This window comes from Centruroides vittatus, unplaced genomic scaffold (genome assembly GCF_030686945.1).
Source record: "Centruroides vittatus isolate TY-2023 unplaced genomic scaffold, ASM3068694v2 contig_397, whole genome shotgun sequence".
Taxonomy (NCBI): domain Eukaryota; kingdom Metazoa; phylum Arthropoda; class Arachnida; order Scorpiones; family Buthidae; genus Centruroides; species Centruroides vittatus.
The window spans coordinates 751,727-775,007 of record NW_027122212.1 but is presented as its reverse complement, the minus strand read 5'-3'; the positions used below and the strand labels follow the sequence as shown (position 1 = coordinate 775,007).

Below are 23,281 nucleotides of genomic sequence, written 5' to 3'. Positions count from 1 at the left end.
GAAAAAGTATCAAAAATCACTGGGTTATAATTTCACTAAAGTAATTTAATGATTAAAGAATTTAAATAGGATGATGTAATATGCTGAAAATTTTAATAGTTGGTAAATATATAATTTAATTAATTTTTATGTCAGAAACATTTTAATTACGTAGTGATTAATAATTACTGTGATCTTACTCTAATCAAATATTAATATAAATTAGGATTAAATTCTGCTTGGAATTCAGCTATCATAATTGGTAATAGTCTCACATAGTTAATGAGTGTTATAGCTGGAATTCTGTCCAGACATATTTTTCAGTCATATTAAAATTCAATTAAATTACTTCATATTTACTAATTATTGAAATTTCCAGCAAATAATGACATGGCTACTTGTAATTTTTGAAACTTACAATAAAAACAAGATTAATCCATTTTAAAATTAAACCATGAAAAATGTAATATATCTACATTTAACACAATTACATAAACTTTATTAAAGTTAATAAAAATAAATAAAATTAATAACAATTATCAGTGAAATAATGATAATAATTTTACTGGTATTATATTACATTCTGTCATCATTTTGATCAATTTAAATTGAAAATTTTTTAGAAGATATCAAAAATAATAAAATCAAATTTCCAATAATGGCCAGCTCTAAACAACAACCCCCTTTCTGTTTCCATCAGTGAGACTTGTTCAGAGGCAATATTATTAAAAAGTTTTTAAAGAAATTTAATCAGCTGTTTTAAACTTATTTGAATAATTTTGGATAGAAGAACAAGCTTCATTTTACTCTAAATTGATTATTCCACATTTCTCTCTATTATCTAAATATTTTTATTAGTTATGATTGAATACAATCTTTATTTAAAATTATGTATTAACATTTATAAATATAATACTTTATAGCAATATAAAATAAGTATTATTCCTTAAGTCATTTTATTAATAATTCCAGTTTTGTTAGACTGAATAAGATAATACTTTCAAATAATATTTATGCATTTAAATTTATTTCATTAATGTGAAAAAAAATTTAATTAAAGTAATCCTATTTTTCAAATTTTATTTTTTAATAGCTGAAGCAAACAGAATATCAGCTCCACAGTTTATTGCAACACCAAAAGATATAATTGCAGTTGAGGGAAATAATGTAACTCTGGATTGCGCTGCCAACGGTAATCCTCGGACAAGGATCGTCTGGTTGAAGGATGGAATTACAATAGACATGGCGTATGAAATTATTCGTTAGTTCTATAAAAGTAGAATGGAAGATTTTTTAGCATGTAAGATTAATGACCGTATTGTTCATTAAAAATAAAGTTATTTTCCTAATAGAGCAAAATAATATAGTTTTAAATTAATTATATATTTTTTTCTAACTTATAAAATTCTTCTATTTGGATAAGTTAGTTTAATGTCTTATGTGATTATTTTACTTGAATGTTAATATTCAATATTTATACACATTAGTCATTTAGATAGTAAGTTCATGATTGTTGGAATTGGAAATTTACAAATTGAGAATGTAAAGGAAAGCGACAAAGGAACATACATGTGTAGAGCAGAAAATCATGAAGATTCAGTTGATGCTAGTGCAACTCTTGAAGTTCAAGGTATTTTATATCTAAATGTATTTTATGTGATAGATGGTGATTTTTGAATTAAAAGAAATTAATTTTAAACAGTTCCACCTTATTTTGTGAAAAAGCCACAAATAAATATGCTTACGAGAAAGAAGATTTGGAATTTGAATGTGAAATTCATGGTTTTCCTGAACCATCAGTACAGTGGGTCAAAGATGGTGATCTTATTATCCAAAGTGAATATTTTCAACTTATAAATGGGTACAATCTACGAATTCTTGGTCTAGTGAGGTCTGACATGGGAATTTATCAATGTATTGGTTCAAATCCCAGTGGAAATACACAATCATCAGCTCAACTTGTTATTTTAGATCCAGGTAAATATATGTGTACTTATTAATAAATGTGCAAGAGCTTAGTTTTTCAGAAATCTAACATATATAAAATGTCTAAAACAGATTGTAAGAACTACAAGAAATAATTAATTAGATTTATGTTTAGTTAAGTTTTATCTACATGTATTAACATTAATGTAAATTATAATAATTTGCAAATATTTGCAAGCTTTTCAATTTAAATACTCTGCCAAACAATAATAATTAGGATGAAAGAAAAAGCAATTATTTATTTGAAAGATAGAATTTTATTGAAAATCTAATGCTACATTAACTGCAACAATTTTTTTTAAAGTAATTATGTAGTTAACATATGTAGTCATTTACATGACATCTCAAAAGTTAAATAGATTTAGCTCTTGAAATGATCATTTGTTTCTTCTTCAAGCATTTCATCTATCTCATTTTTTATAGGCACAGATATACTAATGAATTATTATAACAGAAAATAAACTTCTAAGAATTTGTAAGATTTACTTTGAAATATTATTACACTTAAAAGTTATTATAGTAAGCATTTGTAGTTTAATAGCCTTTAATCTGAGAACACTAATCATTTGGCATGCTTTGCAAAGCCTATTTTGGAAAATCAGAAAAGTTGGAAAAGTTTGAATATCAAATTATTTATTGTGTATCCATTGATAAATGATAAATTTTTACCATAATATCTAATTTTTGTGCTTATTTACCACATTCTGTATCCACTACTTGATATTTAGTTTGATCTATAAATAATTGAAAGAATAAGTGTAGATATTACACAAATTTTTCTTTATAAAAAATTAGAGATGAAAACAATCATCACATTCAAAAATATTATCTCTACAAGATCTGTGTACTTTCCAGATACATCAACTGTTACATGATGATTTTATCTCATTTAAAAGTATGATACAAATTATATATCCTGTTAATGCAAGCCATTTTTTCAAACACTGAATGAACATTTATATATTTATTTCAGAGATAATACATGTAATATAATTGATTTCTTTGATCAATTATTATTACTCTTGCTGAATTTGTTAAATGACTATTTTCCAGAAAAATTTATAACGTAGCTTCATTCATATCCTGATGAATACATCAGGTTATAAATGAAGCTAGGTTATAAATTTTTCTGGAATTAAGAATATTTAACTGTAATCTAAAATTCTTGCAATATTGGTATTATTTTTTATTACCAGGATCTGAGTTCTTAAATTATTTGTAATATATATTATATAATTGTTTTAATTGTATTGCGATTAATTAATGTTGTTTTATTAAATTTAATTTACAAAATATTTTTTCAGTAAAAATTTCAATACTTTCTAATATTGATATTTTAATAATATTAAATTCAATAATTTATTTTCTTCAATTTGATTTCATTAAAAACTATATGAATAGTTCTAACTAAAATTTTTATTTAAATCTTCTTCTGACTTTTTAAATTAACTGTGATACCTATTAACTGTATGATTCTTAGACCCTTCAGTACCCACCTTCTATAATTCTGTTACTACCCCTCAAAATATCTCAGGTGCCCAACCTCACAGCAAGGATGTGCCTTCGTCACCTCGTGATGTAGTAGCAGTGATAGTATCCACTCGTTTTGTTACTTTATCATGGAAAGAACCTCTTCATACAAATGGTGAAATTGTTGCCTATTCAGTTTATTACAGAGAAGACCAATCAACTAGGTAAGAGATTTGTATGACTTCATAATTATATAGTTCTTGTTTATGAAATTTAAAATTTTCTTAGGGAACGTGTAGTTAACACAACTCGTCCACGTTTAGAGGAAGTCAGTATTCAAGGTCTTCAACCTTCTACAAAATTTTATTTTAGAATTGTTGCTTACAACTTAAATGGTCCTGGTCAAAGTTCGGAGGAAGTTATGGTTGAAACACAGCCAGAAGGTATTTTAAAATAATGAAAAATGCACATTTTGTAATAGACTATTGATAGAACAATAAATACTTATATGAAATATTTACTTAAAAATTTAAAATTTTATTATAAATACTTATGTAAGTTAAAAAATTAGTTTAAAATATTATTTTTTCATATCATGTCCATCATTTTTGTATTATTTCGTTTTAGTTCATGTACCTGGATCTCCAGAAAGCTTACAAGCTACAGCAATTTCCCCTACTGCTATACAAGTTCAATGGAAAGCTCCTGATCAAAAGAATGGTCCAATACAAAAATACAAACTATATTATATGGAAGTTGGAACATCTGAAGAACATGAAATTACGACATCTGATACAAAATATACGTTATATGGCTTGAAAAAATTTACTGATTATAATTTCTGGATTGTTGCTTATAATCAAAATGGTCCTGGAATGAATACAGAAGAAGTGACAGCCAGAACTTTTTCTGATTGTAATTTTTAACATTTTAATGAATATGAGAAATAGTTATGAAATTATTAAAAATATTAGAAAATTATTGATTATTTTAAATTAATTTATTAAATTTTATTGATAGTTCCTAGTGATACACCTCAGAATGTTACTTTGGAAGCAGCCAGTTCTACAGTGAGTACATTCTACTTAGTGATAACATTGATTACTTTGAGATAATTGAAATTCTTTTTTTAAAGAGCATAATTGTAAGATGGGAACCACCAGCAAAAGATAATCAAAATGGAATTATTACTGGATATAAAATTCGATATAAGTTAAAAGGTAGCAGGAGAGGAGATACAGTAACAACAGATGGAAACAGACGCCTTTATGCTATAACAGGTAAATTGCAAAAATATGCAATAAAATGCAAAATTAAAAAGTGTAAATCCATTTTCTGAATTGTTTAAGATCTAGACTATTCTCATCTGTAAGATTGTTAAATTTAAAAAAGCTGTCTATATTTTATAGAAGTCAAAGTTTTACTTCTGGATTAAATGTTTTTTTTAGAGTTTTTTTAGTTCCAAATTCAAATCTAAACACAAAATTAAAATAAAAAATAAATTTTTAAGTTTTCAAGAACAAGCTTTTTTTAAAAAATATATAACACATTTACATTTAAGCATATTATATATATTTATTTACTTTTTTTAATTACATATTAAATACAAATGTATAATATATAATATAAATATTTATAAAACAATAGAAATAAAAATAAAAATTATTATTCTTTTAACTTTTTTTTAGTCTGTTACATAAATTTTTAAAAATTTGTTTTTAAAGATTCAAAACTTTGTCATTCTTTATTTTTAAAACACTTTATATTCTAATTTTGTGTTCTGATCTGAAGGTAGATTAGAATAACTATAAAAAATGTTTAATCCAGAAGTAAAACTGGTTTTTATAAAATATAAGCAGATTATTTTTAAATTTTAAATAAGAATTGAATATTTTTTGAAGAAATGTTACTTAAGGTAATTTAAATCAAATTTAAAATGTAGTTAATCAAACTTGATACCTTTAGAATTGCCATTAAAAATTTTTTACTGAAAAACAAATTATGTATTATTTATTTGATTTAAACCTATTAGAAGCAATTGTACAAATAATGAAATGACCAAGTAGTCAGAATTATATAAAACAATGCCTTGTGATTCTCATAATATTAGAGAGGTCGAGGCCGAAGTTTTCAACGCAAAAACTTGTATGTCGGACATTCAGCGCCACTTTCCTGTAAGCCTAGAGGTTTGACAATGGCGTTTGGAATGTCGAGCATGATTCCATTGACATTCCAAATACCATTGTCAAACTTCTAAGCTTACAGGAAAGTGGCGCTGAACGTCCGACATACACGTTTTTGCATTGAAAACTTCGGCCTCAACCTCACTATTCCTTCTCCTCTTCCTGTATTATTTAAAACATTTGTTATTTAGGACAAACAAAAGCTCTTTTATAAAAAGACATAAATAATAAATAAATAATAAGACAATTTAAAAAAAAAAAAACAAAAAATCATTGTCAATAATTATTTATTTTTATTTATCTATTTTATTATATTATTAATACATTACAATGAATTTATAACTAAGATTTAACTGTCAAATACTATAAAAGGTTATTAACTGAGTAGTAATAGTAGAATTTTTCACATAAATTATGTGTGTGTTTATTGACTATATTTGTTTATTTATAGAGATAAATTAATGACTTTTAAAATTATCTGTTAAAGATGTAATTTTTATTAATTTAATTTTGTTATCAGGTTTGGAGAGAGGTGCACAATACAGTGTTAAAATATCTGCATTATCCATTAATGGAAGTGGACCAGCAACTGATTGGATGACTGTAGATACATATCAAAATGATTTGGATGGTAAGTTATTTATAAATATAACTAAAAACTACAGGTATTATATTAATATATATATATATATACACACACACACACACAATATATATAATCCAAACAAATAACAAAATCTTGCCAGAATTTTCCTTGATTAATTTTATGTATACATTTAATGTAGAATTATTGAATTAATGGTAATCTAAAGAATTGATCTAAGGAGTGTTATATTTACATCTTATGTACTGTACACTATAGTAAGTATAATTTTAATTTTTGAAATTAAAAGTATTTAGAGAAGAGATTGCTTCAAATTGAATTAAAATCTATAATATTTATATACCATAATAAGATTTGTAAGTTTTACTACTGCATATATACTGTAAAATAATTGATCATTTTTATATGCTACTAATCTGCATAACAATCTACTCATAACAATACCTAAACTAAGATGAATTTGAGGGTCAGTGATAGGTAAACAAATTGATGAGAATAGCCTAATCACTCTTACAGAAACTCTTACAGAGTTTCTGTAAGAATGGTAACAGAGCTTTATTAAACAAGGATGTAAACAAGAATGTGTATTGCACAGGCACGATTACAATATGTATGTGTGTGTATATATATATATACATACATATTTAGGTTGCCTACAGAGGGTGCTGTAATACATAGCAATGCTAGATTAGTAAAAAGTTGAAAAAAAAACTTCAAAAGAAAAATGATTTGAAATCACAAAAGATGAATTGAAAACAGTTTTACAATTCCTGAAAGAAGCTGATTTTTCTAAATGTTTCCTAAATTGAAGGAATCATTAGAAAAAGTGTATTGAAACTCTCAGAGTGATTATTTTGAAAAATATCAATTAAATTTCTTTATATTCTAATGCATTTTTATTTTTTGACTCATTCCTGAAACTTTTTGATCACACTTTATAATTAAATTTAATCAATCAATCAATCAATGCTAGCTTTTAATGACTTTCTTTTTATTCCATCTATTCCCCATTCATGCTATTTTTGTCTCCTTATATTCTAGTTTATAATAAAATTTTTTGCTTCTAAATTATAAATTTGCCTTTATTTATTTTTAATTAGTATTTTTATATTATAATAAAAGTTTCATTAAAAACAATTACATTTATTTTATATATATTTTTTTAATTGGCTAATTGATTGATTTTAAATTGATTTTTACATCTTTCTTGTACTTTCTTAAAGTAATTTAATAGAATTTAGCTTTAAAATTATATGATTGTAAAAATTTATAATTAAATAATGAAGCATTAAAAAGAAAGTATGATCTAATGGATTAGTATAAGTTGAATCATATACAGTAAAAAATTATTATAATATGATTTATATAATTATGTATGTGATCATTATATTATACAGAAGGAAGAGTTCCTGATCAACCTAGTTCTGTCAGAGCCCGACCAACAGCTAATACTATTTTTGTAAGTTGGACACCACCACGTAATCAAAATATTATGATAAGAGGTTATACGATAGGATGGGGTATTGGATTTCCGGACGTATACACTAAAGTCCTCGATGGAAAACAACGATATTACACAATTGAAAATTTACGTAAGTTCTACATTTGTTTTTTACATATTACATATTAAACTCCTCATTTAATAAAGATTAATTTTTTAGAACCATCTGCAGAGTATGTGATTAGTTTAAGAGCATTTAATCAAGTTGGCGATGGAAGACCTATATATGAAACTGTGAAAACATTAATAGAAAGCAGTAAGTTTCAACATGTTAATTGTTTAATAATAAGTTTTTAGTAGGAATATAGTAATGTTTGATACAGCTGCATAACACTTTATATTTTTTAATGTAGCACCTGAACCTATCATTCCAATGTTACCACCTGTAGGTCTGAAAGCTATTGTCTTGTCTTCGACAACAGTAGTATTATATTGGACAGATACCACATTACCTCGAAATCAAGTTATTAATGATAACCGTTATTATACTGTTCGGTACACTGGATCTACTTATTCATCCAATCCAAAATATCGGTATTTTAATTCTACTGATCTCAATTGTATGATAGATGATTTAAAACCAAATTCACAATATGAATTCTCTGTAAAAGTAGTTAAAGGCCGACGAGAAAGCACATGGAGCATGAGTGTTTTAAATTCTACTCATGAAGCAGGTATATTTTTATTTTTAATTTCTTAATTTATACAGGTTTTTAGCAAAGTTGTACAGTTTTTTAAAATGAAATTTTTAAAATTAGCACCTTCATCACCACCTCGTGATATAAAATTGGTGGAAGCTGATTCAGCTCTTACAATTCAATGGCAACCTCCCAAACAACCAAATGGAGAGATAATAGGTAAATGATAGCATATGATGTAAATAAACAAATTAATTACTATATACAAAGGTTAATAAAGAATCACTAAAAAATAAGTTGAATAGGTAGGAAATTAAAATTTGCCAATAATTAATTAAATTTTCTTTATAATGATGTAATTCAAGGAGTAAATAAAGTTATTCTGCTTTTAAAATTATATTATACAAAATTACTTATATAGATGTTAAATACATGTATGAATACATAATCAAAAGAGCTTTATCAAATTAATTTACATGTAAAAACAATATCAGATACAGTCATTTTCCATTGACATAAATATATTTTTCTGTATTCTTATTATGCGTGAGAACAGAAAGAGAACTTTTCTTTTTATATTTTATTTAGGAGTCTTAAGTTTATTCAAATATTACTTTTTTTAAATTATATATCTTTCATAATAATCTTTAAAGTCAAGAAAATTTCAAAATTATGAATGACAATCTGGAGAATATTTCATTATAGAATTTAAGTAACTCTTTCTAAATCAGTAAATATTGACTTAGTCATTATGATAATGTGACATAATCATTGCAAAATATTCAGTCTTGTGTATTTTATTAATTATTATTTGATAATAATTGATTATTTGAGAATTTACCATTGAGCATTTTGTGATTAATTGGTATATTTCTGTGAAACTTTTTCATAATTTTACTTTATTCTGTTCCTAAATCGATAGTGTGACAAATTCATATCATAATAATTGATTACTAAAATAATCAGAATTTGCAGTTATGATTGAACTAATAAAGATCAGCAGGTTGGCAACATAAATTCCAGATTAAGGCTCTAGTTGTTAAATTTAGTTAACACAATTATAAGATTTATTAATTGTCAAAATCTTCAAAATTCTTGGTGTTTTTATTAATTAAGTATAATTTTATATACTTTATTTATTTATTTATTATGTATATGTATTGAGTATGTTAGGAAATATGAACAAAAAGAATCAAGATAGATCTTTACATCGTTTATTTTTCTTTCAATTATCCCAGACAACATGCAGTGACAGTTATAGTAAAATATTAAAATTTAAATAGCAGATTAATGTTTGTATCAATATTAACTCTGTATCAAAAATTTTAGTTAAAAATATTGGTAAATATGTTCTGTTATTAATTTAAGTCAATTTCTATTTCTTCCTTTCTGTATATTAAGAAACAGAAAATTGTAATAAAAAAAATATAACACAGTAAATTTTTCTGGATAAATTCTTACAAAAATGAAAATTAAAATATAAATATGTAAATTAATCTGATACATTAAAAATCATCATGTTTTGATAAGAAAATATTCTGATCAGTTCAGATTTACTTATATATATATATATATATTTTTTTTTAATGAAATTTAAAATAATTTTTCTTACAGGTTATGTAATCTTTTACACTACTGATAATACTCAGCATGATAGAGATTGGATCATTAAAAATATAAACAGTAATCATCTGTCAGCTGCTGTTGACAGTCTTACATCTGACACTACTTATTACTTTAAAATTCAAGCAAGAAATAATAAAGGATATGGCCCGTTTTCATCAGAAGTGTCCTATCATACAAAGAAAGGTGAGATATCAAAATTTCATATGTTTAATGTATTGTATGTTTAAACACTAACATTCTTTACTTTTTGCTTGTACTCAGAACTAGCATAGAACATTATTATATTGAAATATGCTAGTTTATAATTTAATTATGTTAAATATAAAATCATTTTGTAATACATAAATAATGATCTATACTCTTTCATACAAATTTCAGATGACTTGTATGTACAACAATCATTTATGTTAGTAATCAAGTTAAATTAAAATTAAATACAAATTAAAACAATAATAATCATTAAGGTTCAGCAACAAAGAACAAGGCTGATAATTTTCAAGGAGTCAGTTTATTATTTGATAAAATATTTTTTGAACTGTTTGTCTCATTATCAGATCCAATCTCAGTAATAACATTGACAAATTGAACATAAGATATAGAACAACTATCAATTAAATAACAAAAAATTTTAAATGATTTCTAAGCGTTTCAATAACAAGATGATTCAAAATTCCTAATGATCAGCATTTCTGGTAAAAAACATAATTTGTTAGATTTTTGTCAATTAAATCATTAACTCTATCTCCTTGAAAATTATTAACCCTGTATCTTATTGATGATAAAATTAGAGTTACTTGTCAACAAAAGGTTCAACAACTTAATTTTCCATTTGTGTGCATTAGATTTAGATTAATTTGTTCCAGATATGTTTAATATCTTTATACAAAATGATTAAAAAATGAACAAAAGTACAATAGTAAAAGCCCTGTTATTGTTCCTTGATGAATTTCAATGCTATATTATAAACAGAAAATATAAGTCCTATGACTTAAAATGAAATTTTAAATCTGATTTTTATATTTATGAAGAAAATCATATGGTCAGATTTCTATTGGAGAAAATAAATTTATCAAAGTCGTCTACCATTTATGTCAGTATATAAGTCAATATTTAAAAAAAAACTAAGAGGTCAACTAGAGGTCCTTTTGACAAAATCTGTTTTACTGGGCATGCGCAATCAATAGTCTGATGGATATAATTACAGGTCGGCATCTATGAGCACCTACCAGGCTAGCGACAGATTAAGCTCCTCCTTCCAGTTGACACAGGTGGTCTCTCGGCCGGCTTTGTAAATGGCTATGGCTTCTAGCCATTTAAGATGGTCCTGGTGGCATGTGCTGATGACAATTTTGGCCTTGTTGGAAGGAGGAGCTTAATCTGTTGCTAGCCTGGCAGGCCCTCATAGATGCCAACCTATAATTATATCCATCAGTGCATGATCATGCATGCTCAACGAAACAGATTTCGTTGAAATCACATTTGATTTCATTTTAAATCTGTACGTTCCATTCTGAAGCATTCCAAACCTATTTGACCTGATGAAGAACTTTGCGATAGTTCAAAAACGTTTGTCACCCACTTTATTTTTTACACGTAAAGCACCGGTAACAGGTTATAGAGGTGAGAATTTAAATGTCTTATTATATTTATTTTAACAACAGACAATGGATAATCACATTAATTTTTAAAAGGAATATAATTTATTGAGAACTGTATTTATGATTTTTGTTAAATGTGCACAGGATTCTGATATAGTGAATATAACTTCCTCAAAAAACTGGAACAGTACATACAGATTCGAACATATACCTAAGCACTAATTTTCCAGCAAATAAACATAAACAAACTTACACTTCAAACGTTTTTGGCCACGAATGATATGATATACTTAATCCATTTGCTTTTTTTTTATCCGACTCCATTTGTTTTTTTAAATATTTTATTAATATTAATCCTTTTGCTGTCTCATCAGTTTTCTTCAGTATTCCCTGTATGCTTTTAACAAAAATGAAAGTCTATTGAATCAAATTTTGTTCTTTTACCAAATGTATTACAGATTAATACAGGGAGGTGATTATTTTTCTTCAATAAAAATGCCATGTATCATATGTGATGCATTCACATATAGAGAAAAATTTTTTATGAAACATTGTATGTATCATATATAATACACTGTTTATTTCTTTACAATTGCAAAAAGTTATGCATTCCCAAGTTTACAATGTTATTCAAGATATAAATACAGATGCATTTGCAACATTTCATTATAAGTTGATTTTTCAACTTTTTTATGAATGAAAAAGGCTCTCAAAATGGTTGGGAGAAAGTTTATGCCAGAGGATTTAGTTTGGACACTGGTCAATTATAGAAGTAATAGTGATGAAGATAATTTTGAAAATGACAATGCTATTATTTGTTCCGATTCTGAAGATTGATATTGTCCTATCACATCTTCCAAAGATACATTGATATCCACAACCTCTTATTCAGAAGAAGACATTCAATCACAAACTCCCTCAATAAGCAGCATCAAAAAACAACATATAAATACTACAAATGTAAATTAGAGTTTGGATTTTCTCAAAAAAAAAAAAAAAAAAAAAAAAATTGTAGTGAAAAATTGCATTCCAACTTCTCAGTATGGGAGTTTTGAATAGCTGGATAATTTACAAGGTGTGAAGCACAACCAAAAGTATTTACTCCAAACTTTACAAAAGTTGTAGTAGGATCTTTACATAATAAGCTAAAATTACCAAGTAAAGTGCCTCCTATTCAGTTGAACTTATACCAGAAGCACTGCAGGAATCTGGAAGTAGAAATATGGCAGGAAAAATAGCACAAAAGAGGTATACTTCTTGTTACAAGAAGATAGCAGAATCAAAAGATGCCAACCAAACAAGAAAAATGGCAAAGCAAGTTTTAACCCATTATCACCTGCTGCAATAAAGTTTATTGTCATATGTGTTTTAATGCTTGTCATCAATCTAAAAAGTACAATTTATTCTTCAAAGAAGATATTTTATTTGTTTCAAAAAATTTTTATTTCCAAACTGTACTTAACATTTTGTTTTTATAAAAAATCAATAGTAATCTTAACATTTTAATAATTATAATATAATACCTCTTAAATTTCTATTTTTGTTTATAAAATAAATAAATTAAATACTCACTGTTTAAACCTTCAAATTTACCATTTTATAAATTATTTTGCATTGAAATACTTCTACGTTAAAATTTTATCACATAAAAATATCATAAAAACATTAATAAATTAAAAAAACTTCAGGGAACAAAATTTATAATGAAAAACAGATATTTCTCGTATGTCTAGAAACTTAAAATGCAAGATAAGTCATAAGCTTCACTTTTAAAAAGTTGCTCAAAAATCACTAGTGAAATGTATCACAGGTGATGCATACATGTCTCAAATAGAATCCTTGGTGAATCACATAAGATGCATAAACAGTGAAAGAGTTGTTGAGATACCATTAATTACCATTAAATTAAATTAATCGTAATTAATTTAATTTAGACTGGAAAAATTAAAACTAGAAGTTATAAATCTTAATTTTCAATAAAATCAGTAACAGTTACAACCCATATTTAGTATCTTTTTCTTTTAATTTTCAGATAATGATGGATTTACCAGCAATATGTTATATATTATTGTAGCCAGTGTTGGTGGTTTTATTTTAGTTATAGCTATAATTACTAGTATAGTCTTTTGTAAACGCAGAAGAAATAGATTGAGATCAATTCAGAAAGTACGGTATGTCCAAAAACAGTTTCCATTGATAATGTTTTAGAGCATTTTAATCACAATTTCAAAATTACTAATTGTATAAAATTATAATATTTTAGCTATGGCACCAACAAAGGAGGCAATAAAGGAAAAGGTATTGGAAAAGAACTCAAACCACCAGATTTATGGATTCATCATGATCAAATGGAATTAAAGTCAATGCAGAAAGGTAATCAAGTAGAGTCAACACTGACAATTACACCTATACCTAGAAATTCTCAAGAATTAGCAGATGAAATGATTAATATGTTAGATAAAAAAGCAGGAACTTATGTTGGTGAGTAAAGTTAATAAAAGTTATGAAAAAATAAATTGTATTTTAAAGCATAAAATGTTTCCAAATCCATAGCAATTAGTTCTACTGCAACAATTCCTAATAGTACAATGGGTCAACATTTTGAAGGTTCTGCTGGACTCTCTCGTCCACTCTACCCTCGAACACAGTACAACATTCCTAGAGCTCATGTTTCAGTAGATACATCTCATCCTGGTAAATATTATTTTATATGAAAAATAATATAGCAATTAGATGAGATATGAAATAATAAAAAAATATATTTCCAAATTTTTATTTAATCATTATAAACATTAATCTCTTTTAATATAGCTCCATTATAATTACCAAAGCTGGCTTACATAAAGAAATCATTAAGACATTAAAACAAATTATGACAAACATCTTTAATCTGTATTTTCTCCTTGTATATTTTATTCATCTGATATAAATCTTATAGTAATAACACTCTGATATTAAAATATTTCAATATTTCAGATTCACCAGATTTGCCATCTCCATCTCATAATCAACAACCCCCATTGCCTTATGAGCAAGCCATCAGTCAGTCTACTCCAGCTCCGCACATAACACTTTGTCCAACAATGGTTATGGGAACGGGACAGCATCCCTCCTATTCGACTGTTCCCACCAGTGGAAGCGGAATGGGGACATTAGGAAGAAATGAGGCATCTGCGAGTGGCACGTTAGGAAAGAGAAGTCAAGCTCATCCACTCAAAAGTTTCAGTGTCCCAGCACCTCCCTGTCAGAGTGCTCCCACAACACCTCAACAAAAACATATAGGTTGGTAATTATTTAAATTTATAAACAATTGAATACAATCAAAATTTTTAGACACAATTTTTTACCTTAAGTGTGAACATTATTTTTAATTTTTAGTAAAACATACATAGCTATATTTAATCTGGCTTAATGAAAATGATGTCAATAACTTTTTATTTCACGGAAACTATACAATATCAATGTCAAAGTTGTGTTTATCATCATACTGCAGTTGCAGTTCTCTACAAATAAAAATAAACTGTCAAAAATATTATCTTATCATGCAGCAGTCATCTACAAAAAAATTTACTAGTTTAAGATGTAATGCTCTAAAAACTGCTATAGATTAAAAGCAAAAACAGTAGTCATCTCAGGTCTAGTGCATGTATTTCAATTGTCTCAGAAGCCTTTGCAAATCAATTAACAGAGTTGATAGAGAATTTGATGTTCCACAGAATACTTTGAGAATAAGCCATTAGTGTAGCATTAAAAAATCCATTCATTAACCTGAAACCACATAGCAAAATCTCTAGATAAAAATTCATCATCATCTTTGCAAGATTACTTGTTTCATTATCTTAAAGTCTACTTCTTTTATATTACAAAACAGCAACCACTTTATTAACATAATTTATTAAAACAAATTTATAAAATAATAACAGAAGTGCACAAAATTATACATTATATATAATAAAAATCTCTTTCATGGACCAATTATCAGAAGACACTAAATTCACATTCCATCTCAACTGTATGTGAACCAACACAACAGTGATATCTGGAGAATGACGATCCGTATAAACTGTGGAACAGGGCAGGACAATACCAAAATAAACATTTTCTGTACAATGTCCAAGATTTATGGCCATTTTTTTTTTTTTTATTGAACCGCTATAGTCAGAAAGTCAGAAATCTTTCAGTATTGCCTTTTTTCTCTTATAGGAAGGGGTTTTCTCCCCCTTCCTATAAGAGAACAGCTGATTGTATGTCTAGGGGAAAATGTGATGAACTGGATTATCTATGTTTCTTATAATGATAATGATTACTTCATTGATCACTAGACCTCATATCCATAAGTTTTTAAAGGAGTTTTATGAAAGATTTGGTGTTTGTGCCTCCCTTCCTTGTAATTTTTCAAGGATATATCACACTAGCTATTATCCAGATTTATGAAAATACATTATAAAAAGTGTATGGTACTGTACATGAATTTGATTACTGCATTGAATACATAGGATTATAGGTCCCTTATTGTAAACATTTTTGTCTCAGTGTAGTTAATTTGAAATAAAATATCATAAATTTGACATTATTTTGAATAACTACAGCTTTTTTAAATTACCTTAAATTTCAAATGCATTATAAATTCAGTTTTTGTTAAATTTGATTTAATTTTAACAAGTAGCACCAACTCCAAGTTAAAAATTAATAAAGTTCTATATTTTCTGATAGTACCGAGCACTCACGAGTAGAAAATGGATTATTATTTTTTATATTGGTAGCATTTCAAATATTTTTTTACAAACCATGAAAAATTAAAAGGTTATATCATTATCAACCATTTATGTTTTGTAAAAATATATGTACTTGGCATTTGAGAAAAGAAACTTTCTTCAAAGGTTTCCTTACTCCAATGTATAAATATTAACAATTTTTACAGTTGTGAAAGATATAATGATTTTTATATGGTAGAACTTTCAGTTTGTTGCTTGTCTTTTATTTAATGATACCATAAATAAAATATTAAATTTCTCAACTATTTCCATAAAATTCTTATTTATTAATATTTTTCATGATTATTATTTTGTCATTTAATCATGTTCAATGAATCAAATGAGAAAATGTTGGGTTGGATTCATGAATTTGTTAGCATAAAATAGCAACAATATTTTAAAATTATTCTTGAAATACCATTAATCAGTAATCCTTGCTGTCAGTTGTTGTTACCTCTTTCAAGTATTTTTTAAATTTTTCTGTCAAGATAGAAATTGAACATTTAATGCTGCTTTTCAAACAAAACTATTTAATAAACTCATAATTTACTTCTACCTTCATGAATTCTCATTAGTCATACTTAATGAAAATGCTGATAGAATGTTTCAAAAATCAAATCATCAGTGAAAATTCTGAATTTGAATGAACTGTTGTATAGTATAGCAGATTACCTCTGGAAAATGCAGAGAATTCATTGTGTAATTTTCCCACCAATAAAGTTAAAATTGTATGGTGCCATCTGCTATTAATAAAATTCATAATATAAAATGACAAAAAGCTTAATTTTGAAGGTAGAGATGAGTTTTATGAAAAAATTTTAAATGCTAATGAGTAAAATCTTCCTTAAGTCTAATGTTACTTGAGATTCAATATGTGACTCCCACTCCCTTAATCTTTAACCATCAATGCCCCTAATACACAAATTGCTGATAAAATGTAGAGGAGTTTATTAAGCTTCAAATTGGGTGAACAAAATTATGCTCCTCACTCCACGCATACAGGGAAAAAACCCTGAACTTTTTTACATTTCTGGATATTTTCAAGCATCCAAAAACTCTCGAGGGGATCATTTTTTGACAGATTCCTTCTATTACACACACACACACACATATATATATATAACAGCTGGAAAAGTATGGCACAGTGAATACAAAAAAAGAAAAATTGTATTTTCAACATTCTATAGATTTCCAAATTATAAAATTTTTCTGATTACATTAATGCTGCTATAATTTTTTTTAATAATTTTATTTAATATAAGGAAGAAAACATCTTTCAAAACAGACTAATGCAATTGAATAATGTTTTAGAAATTAACTTTTTTTATACCAGTAAATGATGTCTGTTAGTCTTTTCTAGAAAACCATTTCCAAAAAAATGATGAGCTGTCATCATGTCCTAAATTGTGAATATTGAAACTGTTTATTCTGTTCTCTTCAGTGTTCAAAATTTCCAAATTATTATAAAGCTTAAAAGAAATACCAGAATTTTACTATGTCTTAATGTCCTTTTGAATAAATATAATAAATCTGCTTTGAACATATTCCAAAATAATGATTGGATTTGCTCCTTTTGTCTGGTATATCATTTTCTTCCAGAAATGCAATTTATATCTTTTCTATATCTCATACACTGTAAATTAATGAATTTCTTCTATTCTATAAGATCTCAAAATTGATAGTCAATTTTAGTATTACTTTTTATGGATAGCAGTTTAAGAAGAAAAGATCGATAAAATTCTATTCTATAAGACACGCAGTGCCATGAAAATGGAAAATTTTAATTAGTGTGTATTTCTCGAAGTAAATTATCTTGGAATAAATTAGCATTGCATTTGCCTGGTTAAGCACAAACTACTATAATATAATACAAATTTTTTTGTTTTATAGTCAGGTCACAACCTCTAGCAAGTCCACACAAAGGTTTTAATACCCCTACTTGTTCAACTCCTGCTGGACCATCCTCTCAACAATCAACACTCAAATCTCATTCTACAATGCCAATTGCATCACAGGTAAAATTAATGTTTTCAAAATACATTCAAAGTTCAACATTAGATATAATTAAATTTTTATTTTTAAATTTAAATAGCCTTCTTACAGTACTGAAGAACTAAATCAAGAGATGGCAAATTTAGAAGGACTAATGAAAGATTTAAATGCCATAACGGCATCGGAATTTGAGTGCTGAAGAAAAATCATTTTGTTTGCAAATTGTGCCATAAATTTAAGGACTGCATATTCAAAATCTCAAGAGAGCGTTTGTGCTTCCATTTGTTGTTTTTTGGATGCAGTTTAGTTTTCGAGAAGAATTAAAACAATCACGAGATTTTGATGAAATTTTTCTATGCTCAACACACTTTATAACAGAAAGCATTGATTTATATATTTATTTTGATACACAAATAGCAAAGATTTTAATTAATTTGTTTTTCCATTTAGGGCATTACGCATAAATCGATCTAGACAATGATTTATAAAAGAATATTTTCTCTAATTATAATGAATTTGAAAAACAAAATGGAAATTTTCAATAGAAAAACTATTTACAAAAAAATGTGATTTTTAAAAATGAATTTTGAGATATTTATTGAAGGGCTGCAAAACAAATTTTAACAAAAAAAAATAAATAAATAAAATTTGGCAAAAATTATATATATATATATATTGTTCTGTTTTTAAGATAAGAGCATGAATGTATTTTTCTATTTGTAGATATCATTTGCACATTTTTTTTATATATTAGTTGAATTTGTTTGAATCTCAAATAAAATGCACAAACTCAAATGTAAACGGTTTATGCAAAATTATAATTCGCTCCATCATAATTTTATTGTACATCCGGCGACATACCGGACATCAGACTATTTGTACTTTTGTATATATATTTTAAACTGAGCTTCTGTATGTTTTCATGTCTTTTTATAAATTTTTCCATATATTTGAAAGAAATAAATCTTTACACACAGCCTGTTGTTATTTTTGGTAAATTTGTTTAAAAGAGTTGAGTAATTTGCAATTTAAGTTTAGATAGTAAATACAGTATATACTAAAGTTTAAGAAATGTCTAAGAATCAAAATTGTTTTTCATAATCCAAAGTTACTGATATTTTCACTAGCCATTAATTTAAAAATATATTTGAATCACTGTTTTATTATTGTCCAAAATTAATGTAATTTTTTAAATAAAATGTACTTTTGGAGTGAAATATATAGAATGTAGAAGAATTAGTAACATACTATAAAGACACAAATAATAAAAGTAGAAAGAATACTACCTGATGATGATGATGATGATGATTATAATGATACTCTATAATCAATCATCATTATATTAATTCTTCCTATCTTTTTTTTCCAGTAAGCAAAAAATTCCAAACTTTTCTACAAACAAAAGCATTTAGGCATAACAAATAGTTTTTAAAAAGTAATATACAGTGTTTTTGTACACCCCTTATAACTTTTCAACTACCTGTTGTAGCTCCATGAAAGTAATTGGTATCTGCAGGAAAGTGACCATGTGTAGTTTATTTAATGTTATTTTAGCTCCCTTAATGGTTAAATATGGAACTAAAAACTAACTCAGAAACCAGCAGAGAGAAAAAATTCAAATACAAAATGAAAGAGCATCATTTAATTAGTACAAAATGATACTTGATTCAGAAGAAACACTTACAGGAAAGAGCAGAAAAGACTAAGAAAATAGTAAACATTTAAGCACAAAACAAACAAATTAACTCAAAGTTTGTGCAGCACAGACACAATAAATCTGTCAAGTAGTTGATGCACACTTTGAACACTGTATAGTCATTAGTTTTGATACTCTTCTGGATTTAGGACAGAACCATGCTCAAACTGTATTGCAGAGGTTACAGAACTATGGTCATCAATAATGTGTTCCTTTAAATCTGCCATGGTGAAAGGTTCCATAGCATTCACTTGATCTTTCAAGTATCCCCAAAAGAAGTTCATTGATTTTAAGTTGGATGACTATTGCAGCCATTCAATACAACTACCTACTCAATAACTGTTTCCAAATGTGCAAGATAAGAAAGAATAAGCATTTTGTGGGCAAAACAACCATTATGTCAAAACCACACATATGGCAATGCATTCAAAAGAATATCATTCAACCAATCACTTACTATATTGCATGACAGCTGATAATAATGCTGATCTGTTATAGTTCCCTCAATGAACACTGGTCAAATTACTGATGTTTGTCATATGCCACACCACACATTAAGCAATCAGTGTACTTGATGGCATGCACACCTAATCATGTAATTTGTCACATCCTAGTAGTGGAGTTCTAGCAATTGATGATCCTACTCCTTGTAACTGTGGACTCATCAGTCTAAAGGATGTCCAAAAACCACAGCTTTTCTTGTAAGGTGTTCAAGACAAGTCTGAGGACCTCCAGGTATGAAATGCTGCCAAGCATGTGATGGTAGGGATGCACACCATGTTCATTCGACGTCTGCCACACCCATGGCTCACTGAAGTAGTGCTAATTTGGGGATTTGCAAAAACATAACCCAAAACATATATAGCGTTAGAGAACTTTATTCTTCCAATGTTCCTTTCCTGTTAACAAATCAAAAAGTGCAGCTGGCATATTATTATATTTAATGCAGATTTTTTGTAGTTCCATCTCAAATATTCCATTTTTATAAATAAACAACTAACCCGTTATACATAAAGACACCAACCAATGCCGAATTATCGGGCTAGAAAACGGCTATAGCAATTAATAATTTAAGATAATTTGGAACTAGAGTTAGGTGTTAGGTGCCATCTCTTGCTAAATTTAATAATTAGAATTTTAAATTAAATAATTTGAGGACCTCGATGTAATGGCCGTCGATGGTCGTAGCGTAAGCTTATATATACTGGAAGGGGAGATCGGACCGGAGGTCTGGGTAATGTAATTGGCAACGCATCTGCATGGCGAGCAGAAGTTGCAGGTTTGAGTCCCGCTTCGGGCCGATTCTTTTCTTCCAGTTAGGCCTAAATTTATTTAAATTATTTAATTAAAAATTATAATGCCTAACTCTAAGTTGCCTAATGCCTAATGCCTAACTCTAGTTCCAAATTATCTTAAATTATTAATATTGCTATAGCCGTTTTCTAGCCCGACAATTCGGCATTGGTTGGTGTCTTTATTCCATTTTTGTTTATTTCATGATTACATCTACAACGAATTGCTAATGAAAATAAAATGAAAGAAACGGAGAAAAAATGTAATGTTTGAGACAATATCATCTAAACTGCATACTATTACATGCTATGTGCTATGTTTCAACAACAAATTTGGAGATGCAGGTATATAGCAGAACAGTTTATGTGAAGGTTTGATTCCATTTGAGCAATTTTTACGAAATATAATCCATTGAAGATTATATGCTACCGTGGATTATACATAGGAGTTATGGTATTTAAAATCATCATCTCTGATGAACAGTTATATCAATATCAAAAATATTTGAAATTATATTAAATAAAATACATCAAAATCATATTATAAATTCTTTTTATTATAAACTATTTTTTAAATATTGTACATATAAGTTAGGAATTTTTTTCATATCATCAACTGGATGCATCTTTGTATATGAAATGAACTGACGCCTTAATCTTGTTAGTTCTGGCATTGTCAATGTTCTAGTTAATATGATGTTTTTAGCATTAAAGAAAATAACATATATCAAATTCCTCAATAAAGTTATACTTCCAGTTTTATCTATATACGATTATATTATTTGTAAAATAATAATTCTTATAAAATTTAAGCATAGTTTAATAATATAATCTTGAAACAGAATAAAAATGTAGATTTTTATTGATTTACATATTCAATATTACTAGAACTTACATTTTTAACTTACAGTTAGTCCACAATTCTTTCATGGATGAAGGTAGAAGACTTGTATAAAAATATGACTAGGAAAAATAAAAAATAGAAATTTGGCTGTTGTAAACTGTAAAAAGTAAACTGATAAGTCTATATTTTCTGTTTCAAAACTATTTAATAAATCTATGACTAAATTTGTCATTTCTCTTTTAATGCAATATCATAGTCACAATTTTGGTATAATGTAAATCCTAAGAGTTTAATAAATGACATGGTTAATCTTTCTCATTTAAAAAAAAAATATAAAACAGGTTACTTTAATACTGTTTACCATAGTTACTTTTTTCTGTATTCCATCAGAAAATTTATTTAATACAATGGAACCTCGCTTAATAAGTACCTCACATAACAAGCAAAATAAATTGTGAAAAAATGACTCGCTTAACGAGCAAATTTTCATATAATGAGTGGCCAAGAGAGGGAAGTCCCGGATTGTGTGCATGCTCCATCTAGCACTCGTTCAGCTAGCATCTTAGTGTCGCTTGTGATCACACATTTTTCCAACACATATTACATATAAACATCAACAACCATAGCCCATTATATAATAAACACGATACGCCAAATTCTTGGACTACATAAAGGCTTATAATTTATCATAATCAATCTTTGTAATATTCTCTCAATTCTATGCATATACTGTAATTCATATAATTAATTTTTTAAATTTTAGGACAAGAATTAAAATTAAATAAAAGAACACAAAAAATACTGCATGACATTTCAAACTGTTTTGTTGATCATTTTTCTTGTTCATTTCAAACTAATTTTTAAAGAGCAATGTCATCAGTGTAATGTAATAGTCAAATGATAGCACATTTTAACTATTGCTACTAAATTCTTTAAATTCTATAATTTTAAGCCCAGTTTACAGTGTGTGACAAAAGCTGCTTTGATAATTACTTTGACATCATACAATGAGGTGTTCAAATTACAAAATCTTACCAGCCCACTAACTTAAAATAAACCATTTATATTTAGAAAATGTATATTTTCAATATGAAGCAAGTGTTTTATAATTTCAGTTA

The 23,281-nt window shown here is 26.8% G+C and overlaps 2 protein-coding genes across 2 annotated transcripts in view; one reads left to right on the top strand and one right to left on the bottom strand.

Moving 5' to 3' along the window:
* LOC136976152 (neogenin-like) overlaps window positions 1–19,307 on the top strand; it is a 52,284-nt gene extending 32,977 nt beyond the window's left edge. The window contains 21 exon segments of the mRNA XM_067271362.1: window positions 1,073–1,226; window positions 1,467–1,609; window positions 1,682–1,705; window positions 1,708–1,956; window positions 3,446–3,659; window positions 3,724–3,878; window positions 4,063–4,350; window positions 4,456–4,505; window positions 4,571–4,715; window positions 6,139–6,249; window positions 7,620–7,814; window positions 7,884–7,979; window positions 8,077–8,397; window positions 8,482–8,580; window positions 9,976–10,170; window positions 13,618–13,756; window positions 13,849–14,066; window positions 14,139–14,279; window positions 14,562–14,867; window positions 18,230–18,354; window positions 18,432–19,307. Of these exon segments, the coding sequence (XP_067127463.1) occupies window positions 1,073–1,226; window positions 1,467–1,609; window positions 1,682–1,705; window positions 1,708–1,956; window positions 3,446–3,659; window positions 3,724–3,878; window positions 4,063–4,350; window positions 4,456–4,505; window positions 4,571–4,715; window positions 6,139–6,249; window positions 7,620–7,814; window positions 7,884–7,979; window positions 8,077–8,397; window positions 8,482–8,580; window positions 9,976–10,170; window positions 13,618–13,756; window positions 13,849–14,066; window positions 14,139–14,279; window positions 14,562–14,867; window positions 18,230–18,354; window positions 18,432–18,530 (3,467 nt within the window). The 3' untranslated portion in view covers window positions 18,531–19,307.
* A 2,547-nt stretch (window positions 19,308–21,854) lies between these two features.
* LOC136976151 (protein KTI12 homolog) overlaps window positions 21,855–23,281 on the bottom strand; it is a 35,288-nt gene continuing 33,861 nt past the window's right edge. Inside the window, exon 9 of the mRNA XM_067271361.1 lies at window positions 21,855–22,017. Coding sequence (XP_067127462.1) covers window positions 21,877–22,017 — 141 coding nt within the window. The 3' untranslated portion in view covers window positions 21,855–21,876. The remainder of the gene's footprint in view (window positions 22,018–23,281) is intronic.